This window comes from Amphiprion ocellaris, chromosome 4 (genome assembly GCF_022539595.1).
Source record: "Amphiprion ocellaris isolate individual 3 ecotype Okinawa chromosome 4, ASM2253959v1, whole genome shotgun sequence".
NCBI classification, from domain to species: Eukaryota; Metazoa; Chordata; class Actinopteri; family Pomacentridae; genus Amphiprion; species Amphiprion ocellaris.
This window is the reverse complement of record NC_072769.1, coordinates 33,338,911-33,352,074: the sequence shown is the minus strand read 5'-3', so window position 1 is coordinate 33,352,074 and position 13,164 is coordinate 33,338,911. Positions and strand designations below refer to the sequence as shown.

The 13,164-nt window shown below is 36.9% G+C and overlaps 1 protein-coding gene across 3 annotated transcripts; it reads left to right on the top strand.

The window, feature by feature from the left end:
• Positions 1 to 733: 733 nt before the first annotated feature.
• scoca (short coiled-coil protein a) lies at positions 734 to 13,164 on the top strand. 3 transcript variants are annotated; one of them, XM_023283534.3, is made up of 4 exons: positions 734 to 905; positions 9,863 to 9,934; positions 10,020 to 10,100; positions 11,574 to 13,164. In XM_023283534.3, exons 2-4 carry the CDS (start codon positions 9,916 to 9,918, stop codon positions 11,714 to 11,716), a joined length of 243 nt encoding a protein of 80 aa, XP_023139302.1. In that variant the 5' UTR covers positions 734 to 905; positions 9,863 to 9,915; the 3' UTR covers positions 11,717 to 13,164. The 3 variants fall into 3 exon arrangements, with proteins under 3 accessions (XP_023139302.1, XP_023139300.1, XP_023139301.1); XM_023283532.3 differs by lacking the exon at positions 734 to 905 and adding an exon at positions 7,129 to 7,274; XM_023283533.3 differs by lacking the exon at positions 734 to 905 and adding an exon at positions 7,168 to 7,235.

Below are 13,164 nucleotides of genomic sequence, written 5' to 3'. Positions count from 1 at the left end.
TTTTGGACTGTGGGAGGAAGCCGGAGTACCCGGAGAGAACCCACGCATGCACAGGGAGAACATGCAAACTCCATGCAGAAAGATCCCGGGAAAGCCGGGATGCGAACCAGGGATCTTCTCGCTGCAAGGCGAAAGTGCTAACCACTACGACACTGTGCAGCCCAGATTTTAAAACCACAAAACGTAATATTCTGCTGAGACGGTTACTGCCCTGTACTCAGCAGAGCGTTTGCATCAATTACCAGCACACACACATACTCAAGATTAGAGTTTGTGTGTGTGTGTGTGTGTGTGTGTGTGTGTGTGTGTGTGTGTGTGTGTGTGTGTGTGTGTGTGTGTGTGTGTGTGTGTGTGTGTGTGTGTGTGTGTGTGTGTGTGTGTGTGTGTGCGCGGTCTTTATGGCTTTGCTTCGCGTGAGCTTAAACTTTGAACTCTGGTAGCTTTCCCGTTTTCTTTTATCACTGTAAAAAAAAAAAGTATTTTAACAGTTTTTAATCTTACTATTCTCTAATGTGTTAAATTGCAGATAATAACAAGTAAAACCACAGGAAAAAAATAGTAATTTACATGCTTATTGCAATGTTGTACAGTGTAAGTTTTGGTCAAGTGGTTGCCATGGTGACCCATTCCCATGACAGCAGTGTAACCTGAGCCTGCCAGTCAGGTAGGGCCAGTAACTGTGACGATGACTGGGGCAGCAGGTGTGTTGGAGGCAGGGCCAAAGGAGAAGCAGAGAGACCGGGGGAAACAGAAATCTGGAAAACTGGAGCATTATTGATCGACTGTGAGATAACAAAACAGAAAAGAAACCAAGCTGGAGGAAGAAAAAGAGGCCCAGGCCACCGAGGTCGACGTGGACGAGGACGATGGGACGTTCACTAACATTTCTCTGGTGGACGATGCAGGTACGACACCGGTTCTTTTAAGATTTTTATATCATTCATTTTTATGTACACAAAACAAACAGATACAGAGTTTTTTTAATAACCTGCAGCTGAGAAACTGAACTGTTAAAGTAGAAGCTCTTCCTACCGCAGGTTCACATTAATTATTAACATGCTAAATGAGATCTCACAAGACTAACAGTGGCGAAATCCCTCTTAATCAATGCTTTTTAAGTAGGCAGCTAAATGTGTTTTTATACAGAGAAGTTCTCATTAACTGGCTTATTGTTCAAAAATGCATGATAAATACAGACAGCTCTTCAGGTGTGAAGTGACTTTTGGTCTAAAGCCTTAATATACACTGTAAAAAAATAGTGTTTCTTAAATATTGTCACACCAAAAATATAGTTATTTTACAGATGTTTGCCATAAAAAAGGACCAGGATTAGTATTTATTGTAAAAAAGTAAGTTTATTAACAGTTTTTAATTGTAAGTTCTTTGAACAATTTTCAGTTATTTTACATATTTTTCCTGCTTTGTTAAATTACTGGTAATATCAAATAAAATCACAAAGAAATTGGATTAATTAACATTTGAACGGTGTAAAAAAAAAAACTAAACCAAAAACAAACAAAAAACAGGCCAACACTGTATAATACCCGCATCAAAAATCTGTATTTTTATTACTCCACCAAAGAACGTGACAGAGTTATGTGACGTCCGCCATTGGTTTGTCTCTCTGTTAGCAACATTACTAAAAAACAGCTTAACGGATTTACAGGGAATTTTTCGGGAAATGTCAGAAATGATACAAGGACCAAGTGATTAGATTTATGCAGTGATGCGGCTTATAGTCTGGATCCACGATTTCTGTATCATTGAGAGTGGCACAGAGTCACTGTAACTATTACAACAAGTGAATACTATGTCAGCTGACTGCTGATGATCACATGATTGTGATCCTACAACAAATCGACCGCTGTGGACTAATCGGGACTTATCTGTCGGAAATGAGGGATGAGCAGCCTTAGCGGAGTACTGCGCTATCTGAGTGCTTTTCTAGTAAATGGTAATCCATTCTTTTACAAAATTTGATAGCAAAAACACAGTATTTTAACTGTATTTAAATTATCTTAAAATATCATTATATTACAGATACTTGCCATTATTTTCATCACTTTTACTGTTTTTGAACATTACAGTAATCCACTGTTTTAGAAATTTTCCCTTACCCCCTTGCTGCCTGATTTTTTATTTATTCTTTTTTTTACCGAGTTTAACTTGGGTTTTTTTTTTTTTTTTTTTCACAGTGTAGTCAGTGCAGTTGCTATTTGATTGGACAAAGGGCAAAGCAGCAGAAACAACAGCTTGTAAAAGCAGAACGGTTATCTGGGTGTGTTGTTTTGTGATCGTCAGGACTGAGGCGTGTCTCTGGAGCTGCATTGGTTTGCTGTTGGGATTCGCACACTTAAAGTAAATGTGTTGTTAAAGAAGTTGGTGAATAATGTCTCTCTGATTTTCAGATCTCACTATAAACCCTTACTTTTATTAGACTATGATTTTCTTAAAACTTGGCAGTTCTTTGTTCAACTCACACCATCAAAATGGATCAGAAGAAAAATGGGTTGATTATCCATATTTTAATTACCTCTCAAACGGATAAATATCTCTCAGTTTAACTTCTAATTGTTCACATTTACGTTGTTGTGTCAGAATTTAATTTTTGAACAAACCCACCTGCAACTGACCCAGAAGGTGTGTATGTGTAGGCAAATGAATGAATGAACGAAAACAGAAATGAATGAAAGCAAAGATATAATTATTATAATTACAATGCCAAAGACAATCTGTAGTCTACAGCATTTTAATAATGCTTAACAGATAGTATAGCTGATACATTACTGCATGATCAGAAGCTCTAATACATAATGGTTGTAAGACTTGGTCTTTGGCTGACTGCAGGTTGCACCCACGGGGAAATAATGGTACAGTCCATTCACAGGCTCAGGACACTTACATAGACAATTAGAATATAGAGTCATTTTGTATTTGGGTTAAAAAAATCTATTCCTGAAGAAACAACCCAACCCTATTTTTCATTTGTTTCATTTTGATGCTAAAAACTAAACAGACTTTACATCAAAGCCCCTTCAGACTTCTGCTCTTTTTCACTAATGTGACAGCATCTTAATATGTCGGGTAACATCTGGACGAGTATCATTTCCGTATCACTTTTAACATGCTAGCTTGAACTACATCCAGTTGCATTAACAGATAGTAATGCACAAGCAACATGAGCTGTATGGTATGATTTGTGGAAAACTACTTCCACATTCCAGCAGGAATATTAATCCAAAATTATTACAGTTTTCTGCCAAAATCACACCTGTCTCATTCACTTCGGCCTACACTTTAACATGCATTACAAATAGAAATGTATGTGCACAAAATATGACTTTACTGGGGTAAAAACAAAGACTAACATGTCAGACTCACCAACAATAAAAGTATGGCTTTGACCGATAGGAGCTAAAGTTTAGTTCAGCAGGATTCATATGAGTGTCTCCAAAGCAATAGAGGCGTGTGCATTTATGCAGGTGGAACAACAGCAGACACTTCATTAATTACTTTAGTTATAAATTATCCCTGACATGGAGACAGGATGGATCAGGATCTAACAGCACGTCACACTTTGCTGAATCATTATTTACATACAGCACTTGTCAGGTTGAGTCCTGAGCTCCTTCACTCATAGACAGAATTTCAGTGATCTGGAAATCATGACTAAACTTGTCTGTTTTGGATTTGGATAGTTTCATAAACTGCTGGTTTAGTCTTTTTTTTTCTAGTGCATTATTTTGCATATATGACATACATGTATACATAAATGTTTTGTTAAATCACTGATAATATGTAAAAAGTGATAATTTACATGTTTAAAAAAACCCAAACTGTACAAACTGCCCACATCAAAAATCTGTATATTTATAAATGGTTATTGACAGTTTTAACTGTATTGACATCAGCAAAAGAAATTCATTATTTGACAGATATTTACCAGTACTTAAAAGAAAACTATATCAAGGATTGACAATTGTTAATTATTGTTACTGGAATTATTATAACAATTATTTATTTTAAATTTTAAACTGCTGATTTACCTATGCTTCCTGTATTGTTAAACTGTTGACAATAGCTAGTAAAATCACAGAAAAAAGTATCAATTTCCATGTTATAAAGAAAAAAAACAGGCTAAAACTATAAACAATGTCGACATCAAAGATGCGTATTTTGTTCAATAGTAGTTTGTTCTTTTACAGTGTTTAACTGTGAAAATACATTATCATTGCTGGATTGAAATCAGCAAAAATAATGCTATTTTACAGATATTTGCTATCACTTAAAATAAAAAATATGTATTATAAGCAGTGAAAATGTAAATAATGTACATACACCTGTAAAGTACAGTTAATACCATGTAAAATCACAGAAAAAAGATAATAATTTACACTTTAACACTAAAAAGAAAGAACAGGATAAAATTTTAAATAATGCCAACACCAAAAATCTGCAAAAGCATAATATTTTTACTGTCTTGAAATCAGCAAAATATAATAATCTTACATATATTATGTTATAATAAAAAACTATATATATGAATGATTACAAATTTAAACAATTTTTAAACTATTATTATAAATTACAGGTAATAACCACAAAAATCCACCAAAATATAAATTTTGGTGCATTATTATATTCTGATTTATTCTTTTGTTTAGTAGAGGTTTTTTTTTTGCATTATACATAATATATGATCAATATTGCTACTGATGAAGCCACCAATGTTGCATCTCCTATTTCTGAAAATGGTTTTACTGTAACTCTCACAGCTAAAATTACTTTTCAGTGTAACTCCAAGTTATCAGTGAGTGAACATCTTCACTTTGCATGCAGGGACAGAAAGCTCAGCGTCACAGCTGGTCCTAAAACCACTAAATTTCATTCACAGCTGAGGAAAACGACTTACAGCAACTGACCAGGATGAGCAAAATCACCACTTGAAGCTTGCCAGAGAAATTTTGCCTCTCGGTTTAAGAGGAGTAGCGGGACTTTTGCTCATCTCTGTAATCAAATTGGCACATCTTTTGCATAGTCAGCTTCATTTTTTTTGCAAGTAAACCCAGACAGAAGAGCAGAAACTATTTTGTCAACCTGCCACTTCATTCTGACAGTTTTATTTCTATAAATCTCTGAATTAACAGTGAAGGAGATGCAGCCCAAACAATGACTGCTTTAAAAGAGTCTACATTTACTGCTGAACCTCGAGCCATCTGTGCACTTTACGAAAAATGTGACCCCCAATTCCAGCTCCTCGGGGGCCGATCAATCCATTGGTTTGTCAACATTTCAATATTCAAGTATGTGCACCATGTTAGTCAACAGTTTTATGATTTGTGTGAAACAAGGCTGCAAGAGTCGGTAAAAATGTAAGACCTGTTATGTTAAATGATCACAAACCAGCTACTGAATCCTGTCAGCCATAACTTCTTGGTAAATCCTCTTTTCCATTCTCAGGTTATCTCTCAGAAAAGAACAAGTCTCACAGGTATTCACTTGGAACCCACATTATTTAACGTAACTTTGTCTTGATTGAGTCAAGGCAACGTCTCTCTCAAACCATCTGGCAAAATGTAAACTATGTAAGAGTTAAAAGAAGAAAACACATTCTTCTTTTCATCTGAAAAGCTCATTTCATCTCACAGTGTTCCACAATAAGACACAACTGAAGCGCTGGAACAGGACTCCGATTCCTCGGCAGGTTGGAACCCAGAACTTTCTTACTGTGAGACGGCAGTACAAACCGCTGCAGCATTGTACCGCTCAGTTCAAAAAAGATTTAGTTTGTCAAATCTTTTGGAGCTTTGATGGGCAGCGTTTCACATTATTTTATACATGAACTTCCTGCAGCTTTCTGGTTGATCTGACTTCAAGCAACTGCAGTTTACATGATTCTTAATGGATATTTTCCTAAATAAAATAGCAAAAACTAGCTTGTGTTTTCCCTGTCAAATCACCACTGTGTGGTTGGGATGTAAATTATTACATTTTAAATCAAAATTTGAAACAGTGCATTGTAATTATGTAGCTGGGGTTTAAACTGTCTCATCAGTGGTCATAGAGAAGGAAAGAAACCAGAAAATATTCAAATTTAAGAGGTTAAAATCAGAAAATGTATATGCTTTTTCCCTGAAAAAAAAAAATGACTCAAATGGATTAATTGATTATATAGCTGGTGAATAATTTAATGACTGCCAACTAATCGATTAATCATTGCAGTTATTATGCCAGTTGAGCAGTTACATCTTTTAGGGATGGAGAAGTCACTGACGAACAGGAAACTGATTATTTATTGTAGACTCTCGCCTTAAAACTTTAGCCGATTCACTCAGAACTCTCAAGGCTCCACTGATAAGAACGTTACCATTTAATATCTTGATTGCATTCTTTACACCATGATACTTGATGATTTTAACAACATATTTTGGAAATTCTCACATCACAACTGATTTTTATCGGCCACCTCTACCTGCTGAACAACTAATGAAATCCAAACTGCAATGGCTGCAGTTGAGGATATGTATTATGAAAGGTGTGTGGCCTAAAGTTTAAAATGTCATCTCGGTGATTTTACAAATTCACAATCATGTCCTCCTTGTGTCACATTTTTTAATTTATTACACAATATCTGTCAGAAAATTCATCGATATTTTCTGCAGACTCTTCACTCTTAAGGCCGTTATCTCTGTAACTGACCTGGGAGGTGACACACTCTGAAGGGAAGCAAAAAGGAGGCAGAATAGACTAACTGGAGGATGCAACAGCAGAATCCTCGGGGTTTGGTTTGGCTTCAAGCAGCAGCATATGGACTCCTCAGAGCGACCAGAGGCTGCAGAGATGCTGCAGATACATATGCATGCATTCACGTTCACACTGACCAGCAAATACTGGTGTGAACATGAATATATGCGTGCATATGTGTATTTCCATGCATACATGTATTAATGCATGCGTGCAGGTGGACACACAGGGAGCTACATGCACAAAAACACAAACAGTGGGAAGGGATTTGTTGTTTTCATCGCTGCTGCACGGTTCTGTGTGTGATCTGCCTCCAAAGGGAACGAGTGAGCATCTGTTTGACTGCAGTAAATGTGTGTTCGTACCGTGTTTGGAGGGTTTCTCTCCCCCTGTCGGTGGGTCAGTGTGGTTCACGGATGATGTAGATGGGTGAAGCACAGCTATCCTCCTCCTCCTTTTCATCAGCATCCGTACCGTAGTCTGTTTACAAGGTAACTCCGCTAAACGGAGGAGACATTTATTTGCTTTAGGTGAGTTAAATCTCCGTAACAGAGTGTAATTATTTAGAAACAACGAGCAGGTAGCTGTTAATCCGAAGTGTATTCTCATTTGACGCCGAAGATAGATAGCTAGCTAGCTAACCGATAGTTAGCTGGTTCGAGGTCCTAGCTAGCAAGCAGTTGGCTTGTGACAGTCAGCCGCTATAAAACATACCTTTCAGCTTCCAAATACGAGACACGATAAGATAACTTCTCGTGTTTGCTTCTGTTTGTGACACCAGCCTCGGATGTGGTGTCGAAGTGCGTCCGTTTTTTTCAAGCTAGCTAGCCGCAAATCTAGCTCGCTTACACAGCTAACGCTAATACGTCCATTATCGGACACGTTTGATCCGTTCAGAAATCTCTCCGCGGTTTTGTTCGATAATGCAACTCAGACTAGCAGCTGCATGTTAGTGTCGTTTAGCGGTGACTTCGCTGGGAATATATATTTATATATATCACAAAAATACACGATTATCCCCCTATGTTTAAGTCAGTGTTGAGGCTCGTGTTATGCGTTTCATTGCTACCTCTGCCGGTCAGCTCCTCTCCAGGCTGGGTGCGGTGTCTGCTCCCTCCGTGCCATCTTCACCCACCTCAGTATATGGTGTAACAGACACTAAAATCACGTTAAAAAAAATCCATATATTAACGTTTTTCTCATTTCTCAAGTGTGTAATCGAAAAAGGAAGACGTAGACAACACTTATTTTTAATATATTTTTTAGTAAACCATTAAATCCCAAAACCCTTCCAACTGGTTCAAAAGACGTTTTTTTTTTTTTTGGTTTGTTTGTTCTTTTTCATTCAGTCCTGTAACTAACTAATCATCTGTGATGTATTGTTCTGTCACAAAGCTTCAAAGTGTAATACTTCTTCAAAATCACTTTATTCTGTTTCTCGTGTAATTAAAGCCTCCAAAGTACAATATTTGCTCTTATTAGATTCTGTAAAATAAATAAATAAATAGACAAATAAATAAATAGGGAATCTTCAGTTGTACTACAGGTAATGTATACACAGCAGATAAGAGGCTGTATAATATTTTTGGCTACGATGTGCTAAAAGTAAAAGATGATATAATCATGGCAAATGCTATTAAACTGATGAAGTGTGCTAAAACGAATGAAATACATAATGATGACTATTCTAGTAATCAGCGTTCTGGTGGTATTGTGTGTGTAGAAATGAGGGTAAAAAGGTCATGAAGCAGTGAGGATGTCGGTGTGGCGTGAAGGCAAATCATGTTTTTAAAAAAAAAAAATGAAATCAAAACATAATGGTGTCTACTATAATTTTAAAAACATTTTCTTGTAAAGCATGACCTAATGATGTCATGTGAGGTACTTATGCAATGACCTGACCAATACATTTAGAAAAGTATAATGGTGTCAGAATTATCCATCTAATAATACACCCTATGGGCATGGAAAAAGTGCCAACTCTGACAGTATAAAAAGGGATAAAAAATTCTGTTAGATCAATACTGGGTTTTATTTTCCAACAATAAACTCTACTGCCTTTGAATGCCGACTTCTCCTAGTGATTTTTGAAGCTCTTTAAAGAAGCTTTTGGACATTTGAACCCGGTCAGGTCTTAGACTCTGGCCTCTTATTGTGGACTTTGTTTCCACATCAAGGCAAATTTGTAAACAAATTAAAAATGTAGGTAGAAAACTATATATAAATTGTGTAAATTCACAGTTTTTCCCCCAGTGTTGTACATGTCGTTTCCAGGCTTTATTCAGTTGTTGTTAAATAAATGGTAAAAGAAATCAACTTAATTTTTGTTCTTTTTCCATTAATAATGGCACGAAAATTTACTGCACAAGAGACATTTCTAAGGTTGTGCTGTTTCCATAGAGATACAGGTGTTTATATTACAGTGAAAAATGAGCCCACAGTGAGCAAAAATATGACAGGAGCAAATAAAAAATTTTTTAAAAAAAATCACTCAGAAATTACTGCTTGGAGTTAAGAGGGTTAATTGATGGCAATTAGGAACTCAACTTGGAGTCCTGCTTCTTTTTTTTTTTTTTTTTTTTTAAATTTACCAGGTTTAGGATCCAGATTTAATGATACCTTTTATCTTATTTTTATTGTATACAAATTGCAATTTAAAACATCAAAAGTAGCAAATCACAAAGTCTGCTATTTAGAGGTTTTAAATAATGAGACTAATGTGTTATTTAATTAAAGCAGATTGAAACATTCAGAGGTTGTTTATGCTGCTTGCTGATCAAGGTATAGTACGTGGTTCATCATGCACGCTGTGGTTAAACCAACAGAAGCCCAGAATCATTATTTATTAGCCACATCTTGGCACATAATGCAGTGCAACTTACTTTAAAAACCTCAAATCAAGTTGCAAGATCTGTCAGAAAAACCACCCAAATCAATCGCTCCATTAAATCAACCTTTTTTTAATAGCAGAGGTTGATCGTCTTTCCTGAAACACCACCTCTGCTAACAAAATGAAACCCTTAAGCCCCCATATTTGCTGTTATTTGTATGCAAAGAGAAATCGATGGCAGCAGGAATTGCTTAATGAAGCTCAGTTTCTGTGCTTTTGCTCTTCCAGTGAACAGTGGATCTGCAGCCCTGTATACTAAACAGGAGAACGAGCTTTCCATCATGAACTGTGACATAGACGGTACGTCTGCTTACATGAGGCTTGCATCATGTATTAAAAGTGATTTGTTACAAGGTGTAAATAATGCTGTTTGTGTCTGTTTCAGGAGACATGGAGAACCAGGTGGAGATGGAGGAGAAGACGAGGTTAATAAACCAAGTTTTGGAACTTCAGCATACACTGGAAGGTAATGAAAGCTCTCACACCGGATTTAATTTTACCTCTCCCAGATGGGAAAATTGACCTCTTGGTTAATGAAGAGCCCAAAATTATACAAGAAAGTGAAGAAGTAGAGGTCGTCTGACATTAAAGGCTCCCAAAAACTTGAATTTAACTTCAAGAAGTCTGCAGTTGGATGATAAAAGTTGCACCAAAAACTCAAACGTCTTTAGATCATCGCGCTGCTTTCTGAAACAGAAACGATTAAATAAGACCCTGAACACTCTGCTTGTTGTCTGCAGTAAAACATAGCTATGGTTCTATATGGGACATTTGAGAACACTAGATGTTTCAGTCTGCTCTTTTATTTATCATCTCAGCCACTCTGATGTCTTCATATAGTCCTGTACTAATGCAGTCTCTCTTCTTCTACTTTGCATTTCTTCTTCACAAACAAACCCTGTTCACATAGAGCCAAGGTTTTGTTTTAGACCGTAGCAAGTACACATGATGGGAAAATCACTGTCAAGTCAATTTTACTAGATTTTGACCAATTAAACAAGCAAATTTTGTGCACACGTCTTGATAGCTGGATATTTATTTTTCCTTTGGCATTTCTTTTTAAAGACACCATTTAGAAATAACATTCTGTAACATAATGACTGTTGACTGCATTTTCTTCCTTGCAAGACATGTACAGCTACACACATATCATGAACTCAAGCAGATTTTTGGATGTTTTTTTTTTTTGCTCCTGTCACATTTTTGCTCACAGTGGACTCATTTTTCACTGCAATAGAAAGTCCTGCACCTCTATGGAAACAGCACAACCATGGCTAGAAGAAGAGAACTCAGAAAGGTTTTCTGTGCAGTATGGCACAGTGAGAATGCTATAAATCATTAAAAAAGGAAAAAATTAAAACTTGGAATCAGCATGTACAACTGTTTTCCAAGTCCCCACTGATGTTACCAATACTGGAGAAAAATGGTGACATACTGTAGAGGATATAGATGAAAAGTCCCCAAATCATCAGTGGTGTCTTGGTTGCGCCAAGGAGTACACAATTAATTCTTACTTTTATTTTATTTTTTTTTTTTTTTTGCAGAATTTGGTTAAAGCAAAAGATTTGATTTACGCAGTTTCTAAATAATGAGACACTTCAAATAATGTGATTTTGATGAAATATGAAATTTTTACGCTCAGCTTTGATCATCAAGAGCTGATTCAAGCAACTAAAAAGCTAAATTGCAATTTAACAAGAATGTGCGATGAAGAGTTCCGTCATTCAACATTTAGTCGTTTCTTTCACGTGCTGTTTTTCTGCCATTTTCACTGGTAGGTGATTGTTTGGAAGCTTCTCATATCGGAAAACTTTTATCTGATTAACATGTTTGGTTTTTTTTAGGTTCAGCAACTGCTTGTGGTTTGTTGTCTGTAACTAGATGGATGAAAAATGACCTAAACTGAAAGTTCAGCACGGTTTTCCCTTCTATGTCTCAGACCTGTCAGCACGAGTCGATGCAGTCAAGGAGGAGAACTTGAAGTTAAAGTCGGAGAACCAGGTGCTCGGTCAGTACATCGAGAACCTCATGTCGGCCTCCAGCGTCTTCCAGACCACCGACACCAAGAGCAAGCGGAAGTGAGCCTCCCTCGACAGAGACTGGGCCGGCAAACCCACCGAGGAGGCATGGAGACGGGTGTGTTTTCTCCGCAGACCTGGGTCTTTTCTGTAACCGCTTCCCTGAGTCAAAACTTTATTTATCGGTAACATAAACTGACTTTCTCACCCGTCCCATTGGCTCAGACAGAGATTAATGTAATGTTTATGTGGCCCAGGGCTGTTTGCAGCAGCTTCCTTTCAACACTACAGATGAGGTAGACATCACCCTTTCACACCAAAACAGAATAATCCAGAGTTTCTCCTTAATGCTCTCTGTCTAAATAGTATTTGTAAAATAATTCTTAGCTCTAGTGTTTTGATTTCCAAATGTTCTGATAGCATTCTGTTGCAAACTGACCCTGAAAACAAACCCTAAATCTTACAAATAGTCTCACCCTGAACCCCATCAACGCTGTTTTTTTTTTTGTGTGTATTTTGTACGACAGCTGGATCTGAGTTTTCAGTAGGTCTTGGATGTCATCATGTCTGTATAAAAGCACGACTGTATTCCTCCGCTTTAAAGCTGATAAAGTGAACAGTATTATGGTGAATGAAAAATGTATTTGGATGGCATGTATCTTTTTTTTTTTTTTTTTAAGACATATTAGCATATCTAATGAAATGCCATTAAATCAATAATCACTGAATTGCAGACTGTATAAAGCTACTGAAAACTTTTTATCATTCGTAGGTGGGTTCTAGATGTACAGGCACCTTTGAGAGCTCGGCAACGATATAAATACGTAAAAGCACAGAAACACTTGTGTAAACCTTCACTAGATTTTGACTAATATTAGTGATGCTTTTATTGATTTTAAAATTCACAGACAGGATTTTCTTTCTGTACTCGTAAGCATTTGCAGCCCCTTTAAATTTATCATGTCAGTATTTGGCCTAAAACACGGCAGGGGTCATAAATGCAGCAAAAACAAAGTGTTTCATTACACTTTGTTCCCAGCGATGGCAGAGGTGGGGAGGAGAGGCCAAATGACTCGAGCTGGAAGGAAGAAAGAGATGCTTTCTCCTTTAACAGCCAGAACAAAGGCAGTTAAGCAGCCTCGAGTGCTATCGATCCGCTCAGGCCGGCATGGAAGATGGGTTTCACCGTAAAATGCGTTGCAGCGAGGAGGGTGTGTCCTCCAACATGTCTGCTGATGAATCTGATAAATGTTATAATCCCTTTAAACTGGAATTAATTTGAAAAGCAAAAAGGGAGGAATTGGTACCAGTAAGTGAGGCTGTGAACTCTGTATATGCTGTAATTTATTGAGGTTATTTTGATATTTGTACAGTAGTGTTTCATTCATTTCTTTCTGGCATGCTAAAGATGCCCGACCTGCACACATCCTGGTACCATCATGTTTTGTGTGTAGAAACTCTGCACATTTGCCTTTAAAATGTTTTTGTTTTAATAAAATCCTAAGATCACTG

Bases quoted from the DNA above. Each gene is read 5' to 3' on its own strand.
- scoca (XM_023283534.3), top strand. The intron at 10,101-11,573 runs GTAATGAAAGCT...TCTATGTCTCAG, and splicing joins ACTTCAGCATACACTGGAAG to ACCTGTCAGCACGAGTCGAT.